General features: G+C 39.1%; 2 protein-coding genes, 1 long non-coding RNA gene and 1 pseudogene across 3 annotated transcripts; 1 reads left to right on the top strand and 3 right to left on the bottom strand.

The window, feature by feature from the left end:
* Positions 1-73: 73 nt before the first annotated feature.
* LOC117599040 (olfactory receptor 52K1-like) lies at positions 74-2,938 on the bottom strand. The gene has a single exon (XM_034310472.2). It carries the CDS (start codon positions 2,802-2,804, stop codon positions 1,857-1,859), a length of 948 nt encoding a protein of 315 aa, XP_034166363.1. The 5' UTR covers positions 2,805-2,938; the 3' UTR covers positions 74-1,856.
* Positions 2,939-8,667: 5,729 nt separating this feature from the next.
* LOC117599042 (uncharacterized) lies at positions 8,668-9,560 on the top strand. The gene is made up of 2 exons (XR_004579474.2): positions 8,668-9,291; positions 9,420-9,560. It is a non-coding gene; the product is annotated as an uncharacterized LOC117599042 (long non-coding RNA).
* A 3,954-nt stretch (positions 9,561-13,514) lies between these two features.
* On the bottom strand, positions 13,515-20,535 carry LOC128320243 (olfactory receptor 52K1-like). Its single transcript, XM_053239936.1, has one exon. The coding sequence runs from the start codon at positions 20,532-20,534 to the stop codon at positions 19,596-19,598; it is 939 nt and encodes a 312-aa protein (XP_053095911.1). The 5' UTR covers position 20,535; the 3' UTR covers positions 13,515-19,595.
* Positions 20,536-21,211: 676 nt separating this feature from the next.
* LOC117599041 (alpha-enolase-like) lies at positions 21,212-27,698 on the bottom strand (annotated as a pseudogene).
* Between the last annotated feature and the right edge of the window lie 195 nt (positions 27,699-27,893).

Here is a 27,893-nt window from a genome sequence, read left to right as displayed (position 1 = left end):
ACAATAAATCTGGTTGCACAAGTGCACACACCTTATTATAATGGGGCATGTGACTATGCTCAGAATTAACTAATCATATTTACAATAATGTTTAAATGTATTTATCATACACGTATGGGCTCCCATTGTCGAAATGCATTGATTAGGAAAGGGGTACAAAATAACATCCAAAACACTGGATGTACCATGGAACACTATTAAGGCCATCATCAACAAGTGGAGAAAATTGGGCACCACAGTGACATAACCAAGAGCAGGTCATCCCTCTAAAATTGACAATAGGACAAAAAGAAAAGGAGGCTTATCAAGGAGGCTGCAAAGAGACATACAACAATATTAAAGGAGCTGCTGGAATATCTGGCAGATACTGGTCACTCCCTGCATGTGATAACAATCTCTCATATTCTTCACATGCCTGGGCTATAGGGTAAGGTGGCCTGGTGAAGCATGGTGGAGGCAGTATCATGCTATTCAGATAGCAATGGGGCTGCTTCTATTCAGATAGCAATGGGGCTCTAGTCAAGATCGTGAAAAGGGATCAAGATCAAGAAGGAATCATGGATAGCTCTAAATACTCTATTTTGGCCCAAAACCACTGTACATCCACTGTATATCCACTGTACATCCACTGTATATCCAATGTTTCAAACAGATGTGCATGTGACATCAAGTAGACAAACTTATGTGGGAGACTACACATCGTCTATAAACTCTTTGAATTTTAAAGACAATTGCCAAAACCATTATACATATGTATAACATGAAAGAGAACACAAAAGGTATAGATTTTAAAATATTTCTTGTTTTGTGAATACATCATTTAGAAAGAAAAACTGGCATTATGGATGTGACACATTTTATTTTGGATGTGGGGGATCTTTTTAACCCCATTTTCTACTGCTCAGGATTCAAATGCACAATTTCCAGATGACAGGGCATACTCTTTTCTGTTGTACCACTTGGGAGCCAGGATATGACGAATAAATGGCTGTACCTAAGTTTTCATTATTCCTTGTTTGTGAGTTTTGGCATCAAAATGTAACAAAATATCTCGTTATTATATTCTGTATAATATAGATGACACCAAACCAGCAAAATGAACTTTAATGATCAAATGTATATACACATCATTAAACCATTACTGAAGGAAAACATTTTAAAGCTGTGTGAAACTGCATTACATCACCAACCTGATTATCATTATGCCATTCCATAAATTACATTTCCATCCAGACCAAATTTCCATCATCGCCTCTGGCTTGCTCATTAGAGAAAAAATTTCAAGAAAAAAAATTTATATCAGAATGTCTGTAAAGCTGTTGTTAAAATTGTTAAAAGTTAAAAGTGTTATACAAATAAAACTGAATTGAACTCAATTTCTATCAAATTATAATACAGGAGTTTTGCATACTCTTTGTGTAAACCAAAGATGGGGGAGCTGTTCTCCCCTAGGCTCCCACGGAATCTAACAACTGTCAATCTCATCTAAAATCACTAAAATCACTCACTCTATTGGGATGAAATATGGTTATGGCCTCAGTGATTTCATACAAAATATTAACCTATTAGAGACTATGAAGATCTATTGTACATATACAGAACTTAGTACCGTATACAATTGTATAATATAATATTATGTTTTATTAACATATTAGTATGTAACATTTTTAACTATATATTTACTGTTGCTAATAAAATATATTATTCAGTATTAGTGCTCAGAATTCATTCTGTGTATCTGGCGTGACATTTAATCATTTCAGACAACAGTTATTTGATAAAATAGATAAAAGTTCTTTCAAGTAAATGCACACCAAAACAACCCTGCAATTATTACACCATCCCACTTCAGTATATTACTGTGGTAAGACTTTCATATGGTTCAAAAATTTAAGAAACTGTTTTCTTATTTCAGTTGTTCTTACTCCATAAATAATTGGGTTGAAACAACTTGGGAATAATATATACATAGTACTCAGAAAGACACGAATATTGGGAGAAAAATTATTTCTTATTCTGTATGACATAAAAGCAATCAAGGCAAATGCTAAATTGACTGTCATGACAATAATATGTGTAATACAAGTGTTGATAGCCTTCAAGTGGGCTTTTCCTGATTTCATGACAGAAGCAAATATTATTATATATGATGCAGTAATGAAAAGAAAATCTGATGTTGGTATAAGGAAAGCAGATGCGAGGCCAATTAGGTTGTTAATAGAGGTATCTCCACATGCCAGCTGAACCAATCCCATATGTTCACAAAAACAGTGATCTATCTCATTTATTGTACAGAAATTCAATTTCCCAGCCAAAGAGGTCATTATGATATTTAAGAATAGATTTCTGGTAACTGGCACAATAATAAACTTTAGAAAACTTTTGAATTGCATGTATTTGTGATAATAAAGTGGTCTGCATATAGCAAAGAACCGATCTAGTGCCATCCACACCAGTACAGTAGACTGGAATGCACCAAGAATCTGAATGCAAAACATTTGTATTAAACAGCTCACTAGAGAAATTCCATTCCAGTCAAATAAAAAGTCGAGCAACAAACTTGGTACAAAAAATATTGGCCAACATAAGTCCACAACAGCCATAAAACCTATTAGTACATACATTGGTGAGTGTAGAGTCTTCTGAGATACAATTAAATATATTATAATAGAGTTTGATATAGTAGACAATAAAAACATAAGGAAATAAGGTATGGATAATATGGGTCTCCATTCTCCCAAGGCCAGAAAGCCATTTAGCTTAAAAGATGTGTATGAAATATTTTGTGGTGGGAAACCTTGCATGCTGTTCAGTCTCAAAACATTCTTTCCTGAACCACAGTTGAGACAGGATTGCTACCAATAATTACATGTTAGGTCTTAAAACATAATATTAACAAGTGTATTTCTAGCACAGCACCAGTATTATCTGATATATGTCAAGGACAATAGAAATCCCTTCTATATGTAGATAATAATCGATAGTTATTGCTATTCCAACACACAGGAAAACACAATTTCATTGACTTTACCTGTGTTATAATCATTAAATATTTTATAATATATATTATTAATCAGTAGAAATTGCCTTTCAAGAGACATTCAATACTGTGTGGAAGAAAAACATAACAGTTTATAGTTTTACAGTGATATGTTACAATAAAACTCAGTTGTAAACAAATACACATGCTCTGTATTGTGCAAAGATCATAAGAAACACTGCATTTGAGGAATAGAAATGGCAAAATCCCATGCATGACAAAGCTGACTATTATCCTCTTGGCCTTTCTCGGACTTGTAAAGCCGTGACTCAATATACACGATGTATCTATATACATGTTGTGTTCTCATGAGACTCTGCTTTATTCCGCTTTATTCCTACAGGCTTTTGCCAGCAGTCATAGAATGTCATAGAATAACTGCTGCCTGTTTATCTCCATTACACACTTACTCTGTCTATTATCAGGTTTACCTCATGAATCATGTTTTTGAAGATAATTTTGGAATTCTGGATATAACTGTAATAGCTTGTAATTAATGTGGTGTAGTCCCCAGTGGAGGGTTAGAAAACTGCTTATTTTGTCATCGACAAAAAAAGCCCAAAGGAAAAACTTAAAATGGAATTAAAGTTAAAACACAGCAAATGAATGGCTTACTTTCCAGTTGAGCTATCAGAGGAATTATTAATGAATTATTAAGCTGCGTGCAAAGTGTATCTTCATAAAATGAGCCAATAATTATGTGGGTAGCCTATTCATTAAATGACATTATAAATTCATGACTTGGATTCAACATTTCATGTCCACATGAAAGTAAAACAAAGTTGACAATTATGCCATCTAAATCCAAAAACACAATCCAAAGAAGCAAAATGAAGCAGAGTAGAATAAAAAACAGAGGAAGCACAATGAGCACAAAGTCAGACAAAATGTCCCTGGGTTTCAAAACACAAAATTTAATGTGGCTTCAGCTGTCCACTGCAGCTAGTGGGACAAAGGGAATTATTTGACATTGTGAATTTTAGAAAATCTATCAGATGTAATTTCTATTTTAACAATTACAAGAAAAGATGTGTTAGGTTAAGGCTCTGGGCTATTTTTAGGAAGGTTTTTAGGAAATCCTGGCACCATCAAGCTGCCATTGTTGGGTCTTTGAACAAGACCCTTAACTTTGGTCTTATCAGCTCAGTTGTAAGTCACTATGGATAAAAGCATCTGCTAAATGAGTAAAATTCTGTATGTAATCAGTGGCTTTGGATTATGTCTATTCACTCCATGTTATTAGCAGATTAAAATGAGGTTTTATCACTAATCCTCATCTATTTAGGCCTTCACAAAGTGCCAGGCATCTGAATTTGTATTCTACAGCTATTCTATTTGCATGCAATATTTGGCATATTGCACAGTTAAAAATACATTTGTCAAGATTTTATAGTTTACTTCAGCCTTTCAGAGCTTATTTCTATAGGATTTGGGCTTACTTCGTTTTATTATTTCATGGGTTATATTGTTACCTTGTATTTGCAAATAGAACTTAAATGTTTAACAAGCCTGACAGACACATAGCTGAAAAGTATTGTGCATGTTCTTTTGTTTTGCTAATATGCTCACTGGAACCCCGGAATCAATATCCATGTGCAGTGTATTAGTGCTACAACATTCCTATTCTAAAGTAAGGAACAACACTAATATGTTGCTGTTCTTCTTCTTCTTTCGGGTGCTCCCGTTAGGGGTCACAACAGCGGGTCATTGGTCCGCATATTTGATTTGGCACAGTTTTTTGCCAGATGCCCTACCTGATGCAACCCTGCACAGTTTTATCTGGGCTTGGAACCGGCACTGGGAGTGCATGGTTGTGTGCAACCCCAGTGGCTGATGTTGGTTCCCTGGCCGGGAATCAAACCCAGGCCATGGCGGTGAGAGTGCCGTGGCCTAAACACAGACCCAGGAACAACACTTAATATATTTGGTGAAATACTGATTTATATAGTAATGCAGTTTCTCACTTTCTGCAATCCAGTACCAGGCACAAAGGACCATAATATTAAGTTACACTGTGGTTCACAAACAATTTGTAAAAACCAAAGAGAGCTGGTACTATCTTGAAAGGCAACTACATAGTGCTCTGAATGATTGTCATACCCCAGAACACTAGGGCTGCCACTACTGATTATTTTGTTTTTCAAATATTCTCCGAGTTATTGTCCTCAATATTCTAATATTCTATAAAGATACGAAAGGTTCAAGACTTAGAAAAAATTCATATGAAAGATTCTTCTGTGGGATAACACCAAATAAGTCCAAATAAGTGTTTAAACTTTTTTTTGGTATAAATGATAACTTATGAACAAAAGACCCTTCACTGATCAAGGCTTTGTTGTATGACAGGGCTTGTGTAGAAAAGACTATGCACACAATCACATAAGTGATTGAGAGAGAACAATGGAGATGGAGGGGTGTGATTCGGAGGAACAGCCTCCCAGATTTGTTCAAGCACAAGGTTGCACACTCATAGGTGTGCTTGGTACCAGAGCCAACGGTCAGTGATCGAATTTGTGATTGTATTACCAGATGTATATTTACATTTACAGCATTTGGCAGATACCCTTATCCAGGGCAACCTAAAGAAGTGCGTTGTTGTCATTAATTCCTTCATTCATTCATTCATTCATTCATCTTTGGTAACAAGTTTATCATGGTCAGGGTCACAGTAGATCCGGAGGCTACCCCAGGAACACTGGGATTGAGGTGGGAAACACCCTGGGTGAGATGCCTGTCCATCACAGAGCACCATGCACTAGGGATGTAACTGAATATGAATATATTATTCAGAATTGAATATGAATGCAAATACATTCTTATATAAATTCCCATGTGAACTACATCTCAAAAAAAGCACACAAACACACTTGAAGCTAGCCAAAATGTTCAGGCACAGAAAAGATACATTTTTCATAATTTTTTCAGTCTTTTCATGGGAAAAAGTTAACATTGTCAACACATTTCTAATTTGCAGTATATATTCTGCAACTTACTGCTATTATACACATAACCTTGCAACCCTGCTCACAGGAACTATAAGGAACTATAAGTACTATTTGGTTTTAGCCCGACCTTAGTGCAAAAAAAATATCTTAGCAAATGAAGATATCTTGATACAAAGGAAAGGTTTTCTTGTATGAACTCTGGTACACAGACCTTCTCTCGTGGGCACTCTGGTGGAGTGGGTTCATTGTTTTAAGCCTTTCTGATATCCTCCATGATGTGACAGGACCAACAGTTCAGGATCCTGGTAAGATAAACTCTGGAGTTTTATTCATGTTTTGGCAAATTCATGTAAACTCACCAAACTCTTTATTACGAACACCTGTACACCTATCTTATTCATGCAATTATCTAATCTGTCAATTGTGTGGCAGGAGTGCAATGCATAAAATCATCCAGATACGGGCCAGTAGCTTCAGGTATTCACATCAACAATCAGAATGGGGAATAATGTGATCTCAGTTATTTTGAATATGGCATAATTGTTGGTGCCAGATGGGCTGGTTTGAGTATTTCTATAACTAGTGATCTCCTGGGATTTTCATGCAAACAGTTTATTCAGAATGGTGCAATAAAGAAAAAACTTCCAGTGAGAGGCAGTTCAGCTGGCCGAAATGCCTTGTTGATGAGAGAGGTCAACTGAGAATGGATAGACTTGTTCAAGCTGACAGAAAGGCTACAGTAACTCAGATAACCACCCTGTACAATTGTGGTAAGCAGAATTCACAACACACTGAACCTTGAGGCGGACGGTCTACAACAGCACAAGACCATGTCAGGTTCCAATTCTGTCAGACAAGAACAGAAAGCTGAGCCTGCAGTGGGCACAGGCTCACAAAAACTGGACAGTGTAAGACTGGAAAAATGTAGCCTACTCTGTTGAATCTCAATTTTTGTGGAGGCACACATATGGTAGGGTCAGAATATGGCACCAACAGCATGAATTCATGGACCCAACCTGCCTTGTGTCAACAGTCCCGGCTGGTGGAGGTGGTATAATGGTGTGCAGAATGTTTTCTTGGCATACTTTGGGACTGTTAATACCAATCAATCATGGCTTGAATGCCACAGTTTATTTGAGTATTGTTGCTGACCATGCTGGTGCTGACTATGTGCATCCCTTCATGGCCACAATTTATCCATCTAATGGCTATTCCAGCATGATATTGCACAAAGCAAAAGTCATCTCAAACTGATTTCATGAACATGACAACATTACACGAGTTCAGTGTTTTTCAGTGGCCTTCCCAGGCACTGGATCTGAATCCAATAGAACATTTTTGGGATGTGGTAGAATGGGAGATACGCAGTATGAAAGTGCACCTGAAAAATCTGCAGGTATTGTGTGATGCAATCATGTCAACATGGACCAGAATCTCAAAGGAATTTTTCCAATATCTTGTGGAATCCATGCCATGAAGAATTGAGGCTGTTTTGAGAGTAAAGAGAGACCCTATCCAGTATTAGTATAGTGTTCCTAATAAATTGCTCAGTGGGTTTGTATGGGAGAGTATCTGCTATTGTACTCCTGTACTCAGGTCTGTAAGTCAAGGTGAAGTTGAAACAGGTAAAGAAAAGTGTCCACCTGGACTGTCATTGATTTGGCTGCGTTACCTTGACATTGTGAGAGGGCTTCTCCAACTCCAGTTTCTGATGCATCAACTATCACTACGAACTGATGTGAGGGACCTGGATGATGAAGAATAGGGGCACTAGGGAATCTTTCTTTGAGGGTCTGGAATGCTTTGGTGGCTTCAGAGGACAATTTTAAGGTTCCGGATTTCCCCTTCAGAAGGAGCTGAAGCCTCAGATGAAGTGGCAGTAGAAACTGGCAAATCCGAGGAAACTTTGGTGGTATGAGGCTGGGGCCAGGTAGTTACAGATTCCACCTTGGACTGGTCCATTTTCACCCCCTGCAGTTCTAGGATTTAACCTACAGACTTGAGAGATGGCTGGTGAAATTCACTATTTTCCAATTTAACAAAAAATCTATCCTTCAAGAGCAGAATATGTTCCATCTCTGATGGAGAAAAAATTAAAATATGATTGATATACACAATGGCACATTTGTTCAAAAACTCTTTCAGAATTTCATTAATAAAGGCTTGGAAAACTGAAGGAGCATTCATATGGCATTACAAGATATTCATAATATTAAGAGGTGGTGGCTGTTTTCTATTTATCACTCTTATTGATATGGATCAAGTTGTATGTGCTGTGAAGATATGGTGAAATTTGGTGAAAATATTTGCTCCACTTACTTGTTTGAGGGCAGAAGGGACAAGAAGCAGTGGGTATCAGTATTTGACCATAACAGCATTGAAGCTTTGGTAGTCAAGACTGGACTGCCTAATATACTTTAGCCTTGGTTGAGGGCTTCATGGATGTACTCTTCCATGGCTTTTGACTCAGGTTTGAAAAGTATGCCAGACAGGTGAGGAGGGGTGAGTGGTGAGGAGCCAGACAGGAGGTCAATGGCACAATCACAGGCTTGGCAGCTTTGTCTTTGCTAAGTACTGCAAAGAGGTCTAGATACAGTTCTACAATCTGAATATTTGGTGGGGTATCTGGGTTTTCTACTTGGATAGAGTAACTATATGTGGGAATCTGTGTTTTCTTGTTGGTGGTTACCTGCACTGATAATCAGTGTGGGGATCATGTGATCTGCATTGTGTGGCTGCTTGTCTTGGGTCACATGAGGCATGTCACGTGACACATTAGGAGATTATAAAGTTTGGCTTGTGGAGTTCACACTCTCTTGCTGCTGCCATTTGCCACTGCAACTAGACTCCCGTCATACAGGGTGACTGCTAGAACAATGTGTTCTACTCTTTATGAAGGACACAGGTGACTGCATGGCATTTGAAGGACTTGTGACCTCCTATCGAGTTGCTGGGCTGCAGACACTCTGCACTGGAGTGCCCCATTTTATCTTCCTGGGTTATTGTGCTGCGGGGAGTATTGAACACACTTGCAAAGGACCAGGCCAGCCACTGTTTTATTGTCAGCATACAAGTCTTTTTTTTTAGTTTGTTTGTTGGTTGTTTTGTTTGCCTTTGGCTTTGTCCTTTTTTTTTGTCCTTGGTCTAGTGTAACCCTGCCTTGACCAAACCAGCGCGGTGGTCATTGTGTTGGGAGCTGGCTGTTCTCCTCTTTTTGTCTCTGTATAGGTTCTCTGTACAAGGCCGGATCTGCACCTCACTACTGCTCCATTCAGTTGGGGGCTGCACTGAGGGGACACTATTTTGGTGTGTACTGGTAACATGCAACAAGGTGTGGTATTTTGTAGTGGTAATTACTGACCTTGTGTGTGCGGTGGTTGCTATGTTGCATGCTTGTATGGTGTTGGGTTTGTTGTGTCTGTCTCTCTCACCAGGGCCTCCTAGGAGAGGAGCTGTGGGTGCCGTGCCGACCCGACCTTATTAGTTTGAGAAGCTCCAGCCAGTTTCCCTTCGTCTCTTTTTCACATTAGCAATTGTACCTATTCAAAATTGTAATAAATTTGAGCTTGTGTACATGCCTTGTGTAAACTGTTTCTTTGCGGGCAGGGTCTAGAATCAGCCACACTACAGAGAGAAAAGGGGTTTCCCCCGCCCATTTTAGGGGGTGGCATAGTCAGACAGTAAAGTACATGTAGGTATTCTGCGTGTCAGGTACCACATATATAAAGAAAAATATTTGGTAAAACAATGAGGGCTGTGAGCTAACATTCTGTCCATGAAACTGTCAGGTTATGGGTAGACAACTACGGTGTTCCAAGAAAATCTGGATTCTGGGGGACCTGGTGATCATGAAGGAAAGAGATTGTGTGTAGAGTGCCGGTGATCCTTCTAGCAGGGATCCAGGACAGTGACACTAAGCAACTCTTTGAGGGGGATAAGTGGAACGTTCAACATTTTTGCTATGGTTTCTTCCATAAAGTTGTCAGTGGCTCCTGAGTTAACAAGCACCAGAAAATAGACATCTGCTAGTTCTGTTTGCAGCATCTCACAGCATCAAGAAGCCGTGGCAGAAAACAATTTTTAGTGCCAGTACATTCCATCCGCTTTCAGCTGTGAAAAGTGAGAGCATAATCAGTGGCAGACTGTTTACCTTGTTTAAAAGATATGAGTCTATCTCTGGTGTCTTTTCCCAATTCAAGGTGATCAAATACCTCCCAGAATTCTCTCTCAAACCTCATGAATGTTTGCTGCAGTGTCTGTGATTGAAAGCAGTGACCCAAGTGAGCGCTCTTCTGGTAACCAGTATTAAGACCTGACAAATATTTTTGACTTCCCTTGGGGAATGCAGAAGAAGCAAACTTAATGGCACACTGCATGAGAAAATCTTTGCATTTTCGTTCAGGCATATCTCCCCTTCGATTACAACCATGCCCCTGAGTATGCCTTAGGGCAGTGATTGGATGGTAAAGGCATTTGAGTGTGTCATGAATGTGTTTTTCATCGAAGTGTCACGAATTCCATGCAGTGATGAATGTGAAATGCAAAGGAATGGGTAATTATATTTATACCCAATTATACTTATGTCTGTCACAAAGTCAGCCTTTAATTTAATAAGCCTATGAACTTTAATAAGCCTTTTAATTCTTAAAAAAAGCAATACTCCGCTCATTGTTTTTACATTTCACATTCATTCACTGCTGTGAAATTGCACAATGAAAAGCACCGCAACAGTGTGGATTGCTTTTAAAGGTAGTTCACATTCACTTCTGTGTGTTCAACCATAGCTACTGATGATGAGGGGAGCGGGAAGGGGCAGAGAATAGGAGCATGTCTGATGTGTCTTTGAGTGGCAAAGCATGTAAGGGTTTTGGAATGGGCTCGTTGACCTCAGTGGGCTGTATCAGAAGGGAAAGTGGACCTCCTGGGAAAGCGGATGGGGGGGCTACATAGGGGCTTGTTTGTGGCATCTCCACTACAGTGATGGCTTTTGTGGTGATGACCACCTGCCACATGCCACATGCAATCTGTGTGTACCTCCTGGAGCTCAGGACAGACAGCAAAGACACCTAAGACAGTACTCCCATGTTGCTCGTGTCTATGTCTAGTGCACTGAAGCTGTTTGACATTAGTCCATCCACTTGAAGTCCCTGTCCTTCTGCAGCAGGCAGAAAAGTGGTGTAGCCACACAGGAGAAGCCCTTCACAAGTCTCCTATAATAAGAGGCAGGTCCAAAAATCTTTTAAGTAGGTGGTGGTCAATGGGTGTTGGCCAGTCTCTAACTGCTGATGCCCTCTCCACCCAGCGTGTATCCCAGAAAAGACACCTCTCTTTGAAGGAACTGGCACTTCTCAGGATGGAGTTTGAGGCCTGACAAAGCTACACATTCCAGTATATGTCTCAGAGACTGGAGAGCAGCCTGAAAGAAGGAACTGTGGACCAAGATGTCATCCAGATATGACACACTACTGTTGGGGGATGTCTGACAGCACCTTTTCTGTCAGTCTCACGAATGTAGCTGGGGCAATACAAAGGAAGGACCCGGTCGCCATAGTTGGTGCAGAAGGTAGTCCTTGGTTTGGTTCTGTGTGTGGGGGCTGCCAATATCCAGACCAGAGATTGACTGATGTGAAAAAGGTCGATCCTGCTACCTGGTCCAGAGCTTCATCAGTGCATGGCAAGGGGTAAGAGTCTTTCCCCATCACCTTGTTGAGTCACCTATACTCCATGCAGAACCTCCACTGGCCATTTTTCCTGAGGACCAATGATGACAAGAGCAACCCATGGGCTGCACTAGATGGGTGAACCTGACATTGCCTTCACCCATGGTAAAAACATTCCTGAACTGTAACAAAAATTGCCACAGCTTCTCACTCTGTTGGGGCTACCACTGTTCTGTTGTCAAATGTTGCCACCCCTCAGGAGCTACAGGCTGCCACAATACCCTCTTCTACTGTTTGGGGATGGTAGATTGGCATGGGGCATGGCCCTGACTCTTGGGGGTATGTGTCATGCCCAGGGGGTGGCAGGGGCATGGGGGCTGTCTGTCCATGATGGGTGCCTTGGTTCCTTGGGGGCCAAAACTTGGAGTTGGCTACCCTGGGGGGTGTGACAGTCTCAACACGCTCTGCGGAATGTATGGAGACTTGTAGCAAAGACAAACCGGAAGTTCATTGGGGGCCAGGAGTATGGGGACCATGCTTACCACTTGACCCCCCGGAAAGCACAGCCTGTCCTTCACCCGGTCCAGGTGACAGCCTGTATTCCTCAGGAAGACAAGCGCCAAGATGCACCACTAGTATCCAAGCATGGTGGTAAACTGCCTACCTCCCACCACAGAAGTCAAAGACCGTCTACCTTTTATTGGTGACAGCTCCCCATTCACAGGTCCTGTTCAACACATTTCCCTTCTTGGCCGTCGACTGTAACTAATGTCACTTCCAAATACAAACACACTACATAGTATACTCCCACCCCCCATCACTGATTGACAGGTATCTGTGCAAGGCATGGGAAATGCAAATGCAAAGGGAATTACAATTCCATTTGAATTTTGGCAGGCTCCATATGTGATGCCAAGGAAATAGCTACATAACGGGGTAATTACTATTGCTATTTCGATATGACAGGGTCATAACTCGTAAGACATGGGCAAATGCAATTGCAAATGCAATCTGCTTTTCCATTTGAAATTTGGCAGACATTGGACATTTGTGTAAACGAAAATGCAAAAGGTAATATGCAATTTACATTTTCATTTGAATTATGCCACAGTGCGTCCAATTATGCATGCACAAATAGAAAACGCAATTGCAAATATAAGTTGCAAATAGTATTATAAGTTGAAATAGTAATATAAGTTGAAAATAGTCCAGAAAATACTTCCATACATAACAGAATATTTTGTTTATTTGTTTTGTTTGTTTTATTATATTAACATTAACATTAACATTGTGTATTTATAGCTTTGTTACACAAACATAGGCAAATGGGCAAACCAAAAGCAGTACAGATAAACAAGGCAAGGGTCACAATAACAATAAGGCAGTCATGAGAGCTCGATATAGAATATCCCCTGACACAATCCAGGAGCATTCCTTGGGATCTTACCTCTCACAGTCCATGAGGTGGAGCACTGTGATTAGCTCAGCTTTGTTACACAAGCACTGGCATTGGCACTGAAAGCATACTGAAAAAGGCATGGCTTGTGTCTGCCTGCATACAAGATCAGTTCCCGATTTGCAAATACTCCTTCATGATGACATACTCTGCATCCAAAAAACCTGTGTGCACAAAAGTGCCATATGGAATTGAACAGTCATGCCACAGTTCGAACTGAATTCTTCTATCTGAACACAAACCTGTAATGAACAGCCCACTCCCAAATGAGCCTAAAATTTGGTCCTGAATGCAGTATTCGAGTGTGAAAATGCACTTATATTCACATTCACCTGGTGACAGAAGGCCTTCCTTCACATGAAGACATGAAGTGAACTGTATTGCTCTGTCAGATTCTTCTGGAATGCCTAAATGGTGGAAAATTTCATTAAAGATCACCTCAGCAGTTTCCACTGCCATAGGTAGCTTGGATAGAAGTATTAGCCAGGCATGCTTTAGAGAAATGAACTATGTTAACCAGCATGGTAATATACCCTTGTGATCCCAGTAGATCTGAGCTCATTTAGGTAGTTAGTTACCTAGTAATAAGTTAGTTATAAAGGATGTTGCTATAAAAGATGTTGCTATATCAAAAACTACATAATTCGCAAATGGAGGCACAATATATACAAAGCCACACCAAGAGTGTAATGTAATGTATTTACGTATTTATTGCCATTTCTGCTCATCTATGAATAAGTTGCAAACTTTCCTTAATCCTATGATACAATACATAAACGTAAAATAATAGGAACTAAATGCTTTTAAATAAATAATATTAAATAAATAATACATTTTAAAAGTGGACTGAATTTAACACTATTTTTTTTTTCATGAACTCTCTTACAAAATTTCACACCTTAATTTGCAGGTACACATCAACTTTATGACATGTGAAGTTGTTTTGGGGTCATTCTAATTGCAGTGGCAAATGCTATGCAACCATCAGAACAATTTTTTTTCTTTAAGTACTGTTTATAAATACAAGAAGTAGAACTTGACTCCAACGGCTAAGCCTGTACAGGTGGCAAATCCGCGGCCACCTGCACAGGCTTCTATAATGTGGTGCTCTCATGCGGGTAATCAGCGTAAACATGCAGCACCTGGCCGCGCCTCTTCATAAGCCCTCCGACTGCCTCACTCCGCATGCAGACATTTTTTTTTTTTTTTATTAGATAATATTCAAAATACAGAGTGTAAATACAAAAGAGTACAAGAATAACAAAAACAGATATGCTGGGGGAATACAAATCATTACTGTACAAAAATATTTAAAGTAGTACACACATTTACTATTTTCATTGCTTTTTGTTTTGAAGAATGCTGAATTGAGTGTATGTATTGTTTAAATTCTTTGCTAAAGATAACAAAACATGGTTTCTTGCCTTTAAATTTACTTTTATGCATATGAAATTTTGCCATTATAATAATTAAATTAATCAAATATATAAAAACTTTACATTCAGTTCTGTTTTTCTTATTTAGGTTATCTTCTGGAAGACCAAACAATACATACCTCCATAATAAAACAAAGTTTTCGTTAATATTATCAAAAATGAAATTACACAAATCTTCCCAGAATATCTTTACAAATGGGCAATGACAAAATAAATGTGCAGTAGTTTCAGGTCTTTCAGAGCAAAAAGAAGACTGTATATCAATATCCTTCTTGAATTTTTCTTTTATATACATTTCAGTCTGGTAGAATTTATGAATGAGTTTAAAGGAGATGTCTTTAACTTTATTTGTTATTAAGTACGTATTAGGTAAAAGCCAGACTTTCTTCCAATCTAGATTACTTTCAAATTGATTCCAGTATGACATAACAGATGGTAAGGTAATTACATCCTTATGAAATAATGCTCTTATAGATGTATTGCTGTTACTAGAACTATTACAAAAGCATATTTTACTTATTGAAGTCTCAAGTGGAAATAACGGGCAATTGCAAGGGCAATTGCAGGTGACTACCCCCTAGCTGAGACTTAAATAACATCTGAACTCCAGAGGGTATTGCGCCAAAAACTTTGCCAAATTCACCTGGTGTAACAGGGATATGGTATTGTGATAAGAATTCTTCATAAGTAAAAAGAAGACCAAACCAATTAAATAACTGATTCACAAATATAATATCATTTCGAAACCAGTGCTCTATAAAGAGGGACCTATCATACTTACAAACAAGGAAAAAATTTAAGTTTAGATAAAAAATGAAGGGGTATAGCATTCCAGATGGAGAAAGGATTTCTGCAGCAATGCTTAAGCCATTTTATCTTAAACGTGTTATTCAACGTATAAAAATCCAAAAAGTTAAGTCCACCATTTTCATAAGGACTTATGGCAGTTGACTTTTTTAAGTAGTGCGTCCTATTTTCCCATATGAAATTGATTAGCATTTTCTCAATCTCTTTTAGCATTTTGTTATCTTTTGTTATGTAAAACCTCTTAATGAGAGCTCTCTCAAAAGCCATTGTTTAAGTTTTTTTGAGTCTTTTGTATGAAAGGATTCAAATTTGAAGAGGTTCTTTTTTGTTGGTCCTTCATAATTAAAATCCCTAAATATGTCACTTAAAATCCCTAAATATGTCAAAATGCCTTTGAGAATTCATTTATAACTTTAATGAGAACCGGAAATTGGTTTTCATTTTGCAAGAAAAGAGCTGAGTTATGACTAATTCTCTGTTGAGAAGAGATATACCTTTTATTGGACTAGATGTAATATGGTTGGCCAAAATCTGAGCCACTAAGAGGAATAGATAAGGGGAAATGGGCCAACCCTGCCTAATACCTCTGGACAGACTAAACCTGGGGGATGTACCACCCTTTAACTTAATAGAGCTATTGCCATTCATATAAAGTGTTTTAATAGCCATACAGAAAAGATCACCAAACCCAAATTTCTTCAAAGATTGAAAAATAAACTGATGTTCCACGGTATCGAAAGCCTCATAGAAGTCTAAGAACAGTATAAAACCATTATCATCTATCAGGTCTAAGTAATCCAAGATGTCTAGAACTAGTCTGATATTATTTGTTATATATCTTTTTGCTAAGAAACCTGACTGTGTATCATCAATAATAGAGTCCAGCACCATCTTAAGCCTTCTGGCTAACAATAAGGCAAATATTTTGTAATCAATGTTTAATAGACAAATTGGATGCTAATTGTCAATTAATAATTTGTCTTTGTTGGGTTTAGGGATTAATGTAGTTACAACTTGAGTCATAGTGGTTGGGAGATATTCTTGTTCAATATTTTCTTTGAAGACTTCATATAAAAAGGGAGCCAGTTCAACAGCAAATGACATGTACATTTCTGAAGTTAGCCCATCAGTAACTGGTGACTTATTATTTTTTATAAGATTAACTGCTTTCCTAATCTCCTCAACCAAGATGGGTTTATCACATAATTCCCTTTCATTGTTATCAATAGGTTTAAATGACAGAGTGCAAAAACATCTCAGATGATTCTTGGCAAAATTTAGAGCTGTATAAATTCTTGTGGAAGTCACTGCAATAATTAGATACAATTGTTAAGTCCTCTGTGACTACCCCATTAATTATTAATTTATTAATACTATTGGTGCTGGAATGATGTTTTTATAAATTGAAGAAATAGTGAGAATGTTGCTCCCCCATCCATTTAGCTCTAGACCTGATAAATGCACCTCTAGCTTTCTGACTGTGCAATTCATCTAGTTTAATTTGTAAGTCAGTTAATTCCTGTTTTTCTTTCTCTAACAGTTTATACTGACTTATGAGAAAGGTAGGTGATCTTCGAAACTATATTTTCCTCTTCAGCTCTTTTAGATTTAGCTTTACCTCTGCCAAATTGTCTTAAAAATTTCCCCACTTCATGTTTGAAGAGTTCCCAGCGGATTCCAAATTGTTTCTCTTCTTTAGCTTTGGACCAGTAATATTAAATTAAACTTGTGACCCCTTTTTAATCTCATCATATGTTAATAAAGAGTTATTAAGTTTCCAATAACTTGACTGGACAGCACTGTTTCGGTAGTTGGATAACTTCACCTTAATATATATAGCCGTATGGTCCGTAAGAGGCGTGGGACATATTTCCACATCAATAAGATCTTTGTTAAAATTCTCTGAAATTAACCAAAAGTCAGTTCTTGATTGCGTGAGCCTGTTTTATTGGTCCAAGTAAAAGATTTATTGTTAGGATTTTTTACTCTTTTTTTACTCTCCAGATATCTAAGTTAGTACTATTTCTATTTGGCTGACCAGCAGGCCATTTATCCATATTGCCATCTAGAATACTATTAAAGTCCCCTCCTAGCAATAAAATGGCGTTTGGAAATCTGTCTAAATATTTAACCAATATATTCTTTATAGAAACAAATAGGCTGTCATTTTCCATTTTATTGTTGTATCCATAAATATTTATGATGAATTCTATATTATTATATTTTATTCCTTGGCATATAAAGTGTCCTTGTGGATCACATTCAGTAAATACAACATCTCCAGTAAACCTGTTCTTTAATGTAGCGTTCAGTGCCATGAGAGAGCCATATGGAATTGCCCCATTGAGACCTCCAAAAATTAACAACACAGAATGAGACTCTTGTACAAAGAAAAAGTCTGACCGAAACTGTTCAACAAAGAGAAATAAAGCTTTGCGCTTAACCTCGTTACGTAACCCCCAAGCATTAAGAGAAACAACAGATAACGCTCCACGTGCGGACATAGTACTGTGCCCAGCAGAATGGCGTCATGCTGCTCTGTTTAGTTAATATTGAGGTTTATGTCCAGAAAAGTGAATACTGAGGTTTTTCTAAAAATATTCAGGGCTGGATATATTTAATATTAAGGAAAGATTTAGTTCTTTCAAGTTCGGCCAAACGACAGGGCCGTTTCGTGTTATTTTCCTGCCACGCTGCAGTGCTTTTGTGTTGAGCCATAGGCTCTGAGTTTCCCAAGCCTGTGCCCTTCACAATATCACACAAGCACTACGACACTCAACCTTACTATCCCCGTAGTTAGGTCAGCGGCTAGCGCCACGGCTCGGCACACACAACCTACCTGCTTCGTGCCCCGCTCGAGGCGTTCGCATTCCAGGTGGAGCCGTTTTGCGATCTGTCTCCGCACTTGGTTCCACTCCACACCATATACTGTCCTCTTAGGCAAGCGGGCCCTGCATGACGTTATATACATCCTAGCGCCAAGACCCGTAACAATTTCAGACATTTGACATTGCTGTGACCTTGATCCTGTTGGGATCAATTCCAAAATTTAATCAGTTCATCTGCTGGTTACAATGATAATTCCATATAAACCCTACAAAATTGAACCACTTGTTCTTGAAATAATGCACTAACTAGAATCTCAAACTGAAGCACCTAGTGGCAGAGGCATAAAAAGGGACTGCATTCATACCTTTCATTTAAAAAAAGCATGTACATCTTAAAAATCTGTCCCCATGTTATTTTATAAAGGTGTGAGCTATTTTTTGGTTATAAGACAAAGCATTAACACAGTGGCGTCACACCTACAGAAACCAATAATATTGTAAAAAAGTACAATATTAGTAGTAGTAGCATTAGTAGTAGTACTGATTTAACTGTTTTAGAATGTATAATATAAAGTTTATTTATAAAATACATAATTTGTGCAATAATTAAATAGCTGAATAGAATTGGTAAATTAATACATAACTTGCAAATATGTTAAACATGTTAAATGTGTGTGCTACATGCTCCATAAATATTATTACGTGCTATGAGTTAATTTCAAGTCAACATTCCAATAACCTTTTCTTTTTTACAAGAAGGAAAAATAGATTGTAATTAGTTACTTGAGGTATTAGATGTTTCCCCTAAACATGACACACGTGAGCTTTTCAGAGCTTTATTAAGGCAAAAAAAAACCAAAAAAAAACACATATTTCATAAATGTGGACATTCAAGTGTAATATGAAGGCTTAAATCAGAATTCATGTCTTTTCTTTACATCACACTGTGCATACGCAGATCACTGCTAGCTCTACTCCCATGTCCAAATATTTCTCAGTTTAATTCAGTAACAGGCACTTACAGCTTGCACAAATCAGGTGATGAACTGTTGGCTGACCTCCACAGCAAATCTTTCAGATAAATGCTTGTGCTGTTAATTTGCTGGTAGATAAGATATGCATAATTTACAAATGCAAACTTTTAAGGCAGGAAAATCGGATCTGAGCAAAATAAAGAGAATTGCACAATAAGACATGTAATGCAAAGATTGCTGTACATCTCACAAATATTTAACAGTTGTTATAGTAACAATGTTTTAAATGTGTTTTGTTGTGTTATAGTGTATTAAGAAATACTTATTTACTTCTGGTGACACTGCGTTAGCATAATTGTCATTCACGCAATCTATACAAGTGACACAGTCATTGGAATATTTTTTGAAAATGTTCATACCTGCATTCCAACCACAGTGATGCATGTATTTTATATATTTATGTATTTTATTAATTTCAGAAACTGTTGCCTTATTTCTTTTGTTCTCAGTCCATATATTATTGGGTTAAAACAGCTTGGAAAAAGTAAATACATTGTGCTCAAAAATACACGGCTGCTTGGAGAGAAATCATTTCTTACTCTATATAACATAAAAGAAACTAGGACAAAAAATAGTGTAAAAGTGATAACAATTATATGAGTAATACACGTATTAAGAGCCTTCAAGTGGGCCTTACCAGATTTTAGAACAGTGATGAATATTATTATATAAGATAAAGCAATAAAAACAAAATCTAAGGCTGGTATGAGGAAAGCCGTCAAAAGTCCTACCATGTTATTAATAGAGATATCTTCACATGCCAACTGAACCAATGCCATATGTTCACAAAAACAATGGTCTATCACATTGTTTGCACAGTAAGATAGTCTTCCCGCAAGACAAACCACTGCGGTAACTAAGACTCCATTTCTGATTAAAGGAATGCCGATGAACTTTAAAAAGTTACATATTTCCATATACTTGTGATAAAAAAGTGGTCTGCAAATAGCAAAGTAACGATCCAGTGCCATTGCCAACAGTAGAGTAGACTGGAATGTCCCAGAATAATGAATGCAAAACATTTGTATCAAACAGCCAACAAGAGAAATACCATTCCAGTCAAATAAAAAACTAAACAACATATGTGGTACAAAAAGCATTGGTGAACACAAGTCCACAACTGCCATAAGACCAATTAGTACAAACATAGGAGAGTGCAAAGCCCTCTGCGATATTATTAGATACACAAGAAGAGAGTTTCCAAAAATTGACAGCAAAAACATCAGAAAATAGGGAATAAATAGCACAGGTCTCCATTCTTCCAAACCATGAAAACAATTCAGTTTAAAATTTTTTAAAGAAATGTTTTGTACAAAGAGATCCTGCATTCTGGTCCACTTTCAAATTCATACAAAATACTGCTTTGCAGTTGTTTGGATATATTGCTCAGTTTGTCATTTTACCCATACTACTATTATCAGGTTTTAACATAAAAATTATATGAATTATGGTATCATTTTCCGGTACAGTTACAATATTTTACATCACGGAGTTGTAAAATTAGATGTAAATTTAGAAAAGCTAGCTTTGGCACATGCAGAAATGAACCCTGCCAAAAGAATTACATATATAATGCTGTGACGAGGAGGAGGGAGGGGCCAGGCTGTGAGGATGCATGCCTGGCACTGAGTTGTCTAATCAGAGGGAGAGAGTAATAAATTAGCAGCTGGAGACACCTGGGAGAGAGAGAGATGCCGAGGTGTTTTATGTTTGGTGCTACGTTTGTGGTTTCCGTTATTATTAAACTTTACGTTGGAGTTCACTCGGTCCCCACCTCCTCCTTTCCCATCTTTGAAGTGTTACATTGGTGCCGATACCCAGGTGGGAGGAGGGACGCCAGCCACCCTCGCCGCTGTGGGAGGATCGCAGCACTGAGGAAGTGTGGTGCTAGAGTGGCTGCCAGAGGACTGAGGAGACATCAGCATCAGCCCAAAAAGGGGGGGGGGTTGCTGCTGTCCTCTGGAAAAGGGGAGGAATGGCTGCCGTCCACCTGGGGAAGGAGGACCTATTGCCGGCCACCGGGAGGCAGAGGTGCGGCTGCTGCCCGCCTGAAAAGGGGATGAGCCATAGCCGTCTGCCAGTAGGTCAAGTGCCAGTGCCCGGCGTCGTGGGGGATTGCTTCCCGGCTGGCTGAGGACCAGATGACAGCGTGTCTGGGGACCGGGGAACCAGTGCACAGGTCAACCACCAGGTCATCAGTGAAAGTGTCCTCAGTCTCTCCTGAGTGGTGGCTCACCATCACACCCCAGCCACTGGACTGAGCCATCTTACAGGCCTGCAGGGACTGCAGGACAGGAGCCAATCTGGTTCACTTTGAGCAGTAGACGGTTGCAGGCCTTCTCCTCCACTGCTTTGGAAATGTGTTTGCGGTTTGTCACGGTCAGGTCATCCCCAACTACCTGAATGTCTGTAGTGCCTGTAAAGCTGGCCCAGGCCTGCCAGTCGTCCTGGTCAAATGGGTCCTCAATGGACACCACAGGGTAATCCTGCACAAAGCTCTTCTACAGTTCAGCAAGTTCATCAGAGGTGATGTAACGACTGGGGTCATCAGGTGACTTGAAGTCCAGATCATATTTTCCATCCCAGTAAAACTCTGATGCTGCCACATCCATGCCAAGAACAACTTCATCAGAGTAACCTGCTTTGCTGATGGCAGTCTTTAGCAGCTCCAGAGCTTCCTTATTCTCCAGGATATTTGGAGCAAATCCACCCTCATTGCCACCCTCATTCACAAACTGGCGCTTGACCACGCCCCAGCTACCACAAACATATAAAACCTTTAAACATTGTACAAAGATATTATGGGTAATAGAGTACAGAATCAAGAATAACTCACAACTTCACTTTTAGTATAATCACTTCTAGTATAATCATTCTTAAGCCATTCATTATTCTTAAAGGTGACAACTTTTCAGGCCTCTCTGGCTCTAAATATGACCTGTTGTGTTCCCGTGAGTCATTATGATTTGCCATCCTCTCCTACTGATTTCCATTGTACAATCTATGATTTTATCAATAGTTGACAAGTATTGATAAATAATTTAATTAATCAATAATTAATAAGTAATTATTTGTCTGGATAATTTTGTAAGGGAAAAAGCTTATACCCATGGAGGTTTGCTGGACCTCTCGTAATGTGAATAATAATCGTATTTTAAGGGTTTCATTAAACTGCTCAACCAGGCCATCGTATGAGGATGGTAGGAAAAAATGTAATCCCTAAGAGTTTTTATAGTTTGCGAAGGGTGCATGACATAAAGTGGTGCCCTGATCAGTCAGAATCTCTTTTGGGATCCCAACCTGGGAGATAATTTTGAAGAATGCCTCCACAAAACTGCATGCTGAGATGATGCGAAGAGGCACGGCTTTGGGGTATCCACCTGGACTAACACAAAGCAATGTTCTCATGCAGTCCATTCTAACGGCCCAACAAGGACCATACTAATTCTTTTTATAACGGGACCTCAATTACCCTTAAACTAGTACTTTGTTGAAGCACAATTAAGTTTTATTACACCACTCAGTCTTTTTTGGGTAAGAGTCTATTAGTGTGGCGCATCTTGACTTGGCTATATTTTCCCACTCTTTCTTGCAAAAATATTCACGATACATTGAATTGTAAGGGCATTTCCTGTGCATAGCTGGCTTCATGTCACCCCACAGATGTTTAGTTGGATTCAGGTCTGGGCTAGGTCATTCAAAAACATTGATCTTCTTTGTAGCTATTCATGATTCCCTCCACCTTGATAAAAGCCTCAGTTCTGGCTGAAGAAAAGCAGTCCTAAAGCATGGTGGCTGTGACAGGGTAAGTTGAGACAAAAAGTGATGTTGATGCGTTGGAGCATTTTAAATGGGCCTATGAATATGTGGGATAGCTTTTTTACATCCTTGTCTGAAGAGTCTGGTGGAAAGCCACATCCAGTGTCCTGGTTCATACCTGCAAGTATCTCCTCTGTGACAATCTGCAGTGGTATTTTTTTGTGTTGAGCAATTTGTTCCAGGAATTGGTGCATGCTCTCCCAAACATGTTTGCTCTGCTGGAACCACTACTCTACTGCAGGTAAGTCTGTGGGGTTGGCATTCCATGGAAATAAGGGAGGAAAACCTAGAATGCACTGGAAGGGACTGAGTTGTGTAGCTGAATGTCTGGAGAGATTTGGGTATATAATGTTCATGTTGAGACATGAACATGATGAGACAAACCTGTTTGTAAGTGTGCATGCTTGCCCACCAGTACTTATTTTGGAAGAGCTGACAGGTTTTGTGAACCCCAGGATGTCCAAGATGGCAGGGGATGTGTGAGACCATGTGATTTGTTTCAGTGCCAAAGTGCCCAGGACCCTGCCGCCGGTAAATTAATGCCTCTGCCCATTCTTCAACGCTCATGTTCTCACTTAGCCACTGACTTTGTGACTGACCTTCCTATTTCCCAAGGAAATACAGCTATAATGGTCATCATTGACCACTTCTCCAATTCCCTGCTCCTCATTCCACTAGCAAAATTGCCTCTGGACTTTGCAAATTCAGAAAAAACTTTTCCAGCACATGTTCAAATACTTCTCGATAGCGGAGGACATAGTCAGAGACAGGGGAGTACAGATCATGTCCAGAGTTTGGTCCCATTTAATGGAAAATTAGGAGTTGTGGTCAGTCTCACCCACAATCCAATGGTCAGGTGGAATGGGCCAACCAAGAAGTCAGCAGATTTGGACTGGAGGACTAGTCTCAGTTTCTCCCTTAGGATGAATATGCCCCAAATTCCCTGCACAGTTGGCCATCCAGCTAACCCCATTCCAGTGTGTACTTGGTTACTAACAGCCTTTGTTCCTCTGGAATGCAACCAGAACTGACTCACCAGCTGTAGATGAGTGGTTTCAACAAAGTGATGACCAACATTTCTGATGTGTCTGCCAAGTTTTGAGAGTTTTTGAGCATGGCAAACACCTCAAAATGCCAAAAAATAGAAAATAAAATATAATAATAATCCTAACAGAAACAATAGGGCCCTTTGCACCCTTGTGCTTAGGCTCTAATAAACCAGAGGCAAAACCGAGAGCACAGCATAAGGTTTGATAAGGACACTAGGATTGCTAGGATGAGACTTAGGCTATGTTCATACAACAGGCAAAAGTGGCCCAAATCCAATTTTTTGTTAAGCTTTTTGCACTATGCTTTCAATGTGACCTATTTCTGACATTAGTCTGAACATGTCACATTCCTAAACTGACCCGTATGTGAAAAGGAACAATGTGTCATGTGATGCATTCATGCTCACTGTAAAAAGGGCATGTTATTCGGTCACGGCCACTTCTTTGGTTTGCATCCTTGGTTTCTTTAAACTTTTAACTTTCCTTTGGCACTGCAGCCAGGTTCTCCTATGGCTGTGTTGGTCCATTTCTTTTGAGATCTCTTCAGAGAGATCTCTTCAAAGATTGCATGGAGTGTAATATATGCCTTCTAATTTTGCCAGTACAGCAACATCACCCCAAATGTTTGAGGTCTGTTACCTCGCTATCCTGTCACTGAAATCCTCCTTCATTGTTATCCTCCATCTTTCCTTCCCAGTAGTGCGAAATTATGATGAATGTCGAGTTGGACTGATGTAAAAGCGCATGAATTGTCTGTTCAGACAGAGGTGACATTGCCACATATCTGATATCAGTACCACATGAAAGTGGCCTAAATTGGAATTGAAAATGTCAGATGCAAGGTGTGTTTTGCTGTTCACACAGCCATGCAAGTAACAAATGTGTCACATTTGAAGAAAAAGATTTTTTCACTTTTGCCTGCCGTGTGAACGCAGCCTTTGTCTCGGGTTATTTGCTGTATGGTGTGCATGTAATGAGCCACATGTGAGTGTCTGGGGAATTAAAGTGGGTGAATAAATCATGTGACTGGTATATGGCCATGTTGGTTTGCAGTGGTGTGTTGTGGGAAATGGAGTTTGTGGCCGAAGCTGGCTGTGACATGACAAATACACTTATACACAGGAAAAGTAATCTTATTTCTCATATATTACATTCCCCATTTCAATACCACAATACAGCGATATGACACAAATTAGTCATATCACTGTCAATCACCTGTTGGCCTGCAATTTTCTGCATACCAACCATTGCACCGTAACATCAGCTCTAGTCTCATAAAATAATGGGCTTCAGATTAAAAGGGATACAATATATTCAGAATATACTAAAGGGTATATTTGAAAATTAAATATTTTAAACATGATTAAAACATTTTAGATTAATTATTCCCTCATTGTAAACAAGAATAGTAACCACCTGAATAAGATCAATGCCACCCGATAACCCACAGCACTGGACCTGTCTTGTAGAGATATTTATGTCTCATATGTCTTTACTACAGGTCACCATAAAACATTGCTAGCACAATGTAAGCCATCGACATGTTTTCATATCATCATTAAATGAACAAAGCAAATACATTTGGGACAAACATGCTAACAGAGCCAAATTTAATGATGTATGTTCCTAATGTTAGCTCTGATATTGTTTACAATAAGTAGGTGTAGATAATTGGCCAACAATGACTACTCTAAGTAGACATTGGCATAATTGGTCTCTTGGTAATTTAAGCTGTGGCCCTTAGTCCACTCAAATTCTGTTCTGTGAGCCTTGAGGGCAATTTGCTATGTTTGCTTGCAAAGTAGTGAAAACAGACCTGGTCCTGTTGATTAAGCAACAAAAGTTGAAAAGGATAAATATCACTAAACAATAAGAGAATACAGTAATGTCCAGTGACCTCTGTATATTTGGCTTTCAGGTAGCATATTCAAAAAGTAATGCGGGGTAAACAGAATACAGAATCTTTCCTTCTTTCTACTGCAGGAAAAACATATCTGTCCATCCAAACAATACCCTAAATATTGAGACATCATGGTAAATATCTGTGCAGTCACTTTTATTTATAAAACTCAAAACAGTGACAGGCCTATTGGTCTCTGACAACTGGGTTTTCTGTCAGTTTAAAGCTTGGCAAAAAAAATATAATAATATTCAGTATGTGATCTCTCACAAAGCCTAAAAGATTGTTGCACATGGACACACAACAACATTTTATTATGATATTTTATTATAAGTGCGATATAATGTGACGTCTGCCGAGAAATAACTTTGCTGGCTGGAACTTATTAAATACTGGCTGTAAGATTTTAAATGGATTAAAAATATTAATTACATTGCAGAGAGAGAGAGAGTTCCTGTGAGCCCAAACATTATTGGTATTAATAACAGGACTTTTTTAGGAAGTCCTCAGAACTGCTCCATCTATAAAGCCCACATTGCTTTCAGAGCACCACCTGGATATCCAGCAGTTCAGCGACCATAATCTGCTGTAAGCTACATTGTCATGCTGCATTGGGATGGGGCCAGAGTATATTACTGCATCTGACATCACCTTTGCTAATTTACACACATCTATAATGTTACTCTTAGTAATCTCTGATTGACAAAGGCATATATCAATAGCTCCTACTCGAAAAACTACCTTTGAAAACTTATGCTTGCCTAAGACCCAAAGATTAACAGCTATGTCTAACGCCCCGGTTGCTGGTGCCCCTCAAGGCCTAGTTAATTTCACGTGCAGTAAGACAGAGTCTCCTATAACCGTAGGTCTCATAGGTTTTTCAGTGGGTGCTTCACTGAGGAGAGCAAACCTGTTAGACATGTGAAGCAGAGAGGAGTGGTCCTCCCGTGGGCGAGTCTTAGTGTTAGCTTTGGCTTTGCGATTATGCTGCCGAGTTGTCACAAATTTGTTCCACTGTGAGGGCTCTAATGCCAGAGTTGGGGGATTGCTAACTTCCCCCAGATTTTTCCTACAGAAACTACTCTCACTAACCCTCTCTAGTGTCTAGATGCGCAACTTTAATGCTGCAATCTTCTCCATCAGAGAGCTAACTAATAAATAGTTATCATAAATAAAGCTATTACTAACGATGGAGGAAGAATGACTAAACATCCTGCACTCAACACACTGAACAAGCTGAATGTTTGCCATGTTGAGTGTTTAACATACCTTAGTCAAAGATTTGTTGAGATTATTTTTAGACTTGGAGCATAGTGGAGAGAATGCTATGCACGATGCCTCTGGTGGGTTCCGCCATCCAGCATTTGAATTTGGAGTGGGCCTTGCCATGGCTTTTTGTTCAATTTGAGGTTTTTGACGAGGGCTTAGTCAATGAAATTTCCAGCAGCTCCAGAGTCAATCAAAGCTGAAACAACAGAGAGACCTTCTGAGTGTCTTTTCAACTTCTTATAACTGACAGGAAATAAAATGAGAAGGACTCACCATTGGGGAGTGAGTGGAGGGGTTCACTCGCTTGGTTGCTTGTTGGTGCACTCAAGCTGTGGGCTGCAAGGGGCACTGTGCTACCTGATGCTTGGGATCACCGTAGTAGTAACAAAGTCTCCTCTTCTGCATTTTTCGCCTTCCACAATGCTGAGCTTGACTTTGCCAATTTGCCTGGTCATCGGTAACAGAAGAGTTGGTCAAGACGAATAGAAAGGTCAATAAGGGAGTCTAGTGAACTTTGGTTGTCCCAGAATGCTAGCTCTGTAAGATCATCTTGGTTAAGTCCCTGACGAAAAGTCACTTTGAGTGCTGGTGTTCTGCCCTTTGTATCAAACGCCTTGCTTGATTTGGCAGTCAGATAACGCCTCCCAAAG

Source organism: Pangasianodon hypophthalmus, chromosome 14 (assembly GCF_027358585.1).
Source record: "Pangasianodon hypophthalmus isolate fPanHyp1 chromosome 14, fPanHyp1.pri, whole genome shotgun sequence".
In the NCBI taxonomy this organism is placed as follows: domain Eukaryota; kingdom Metazoa; phylum Chordata; class Actinopteri; order Siluriformes; family Pangasiidae; genus Pangasianodon; species Pangasianodon hypophthalmus.
Note: the sequence above shows the minus strand (reverse complement) of the source record. Positions and strands in the feature narration are given on the sequence as shown.

Coding starts and splice junctions, on each gene's coding strand:
- LOC117599040 (XM_034310472.2), bottom strand. CDS start 2,804: ATGCAAGGTTTCCCACCACAAAATATTTCATACACATCTTTTAAGCTA.
- LOC128320243 (XM_053239936.1), bottom strand. CDS start 20,534: ATGCAGGATCTCTTTGTACAAAACATTTCTTTAAAAAATTTTAAACTG.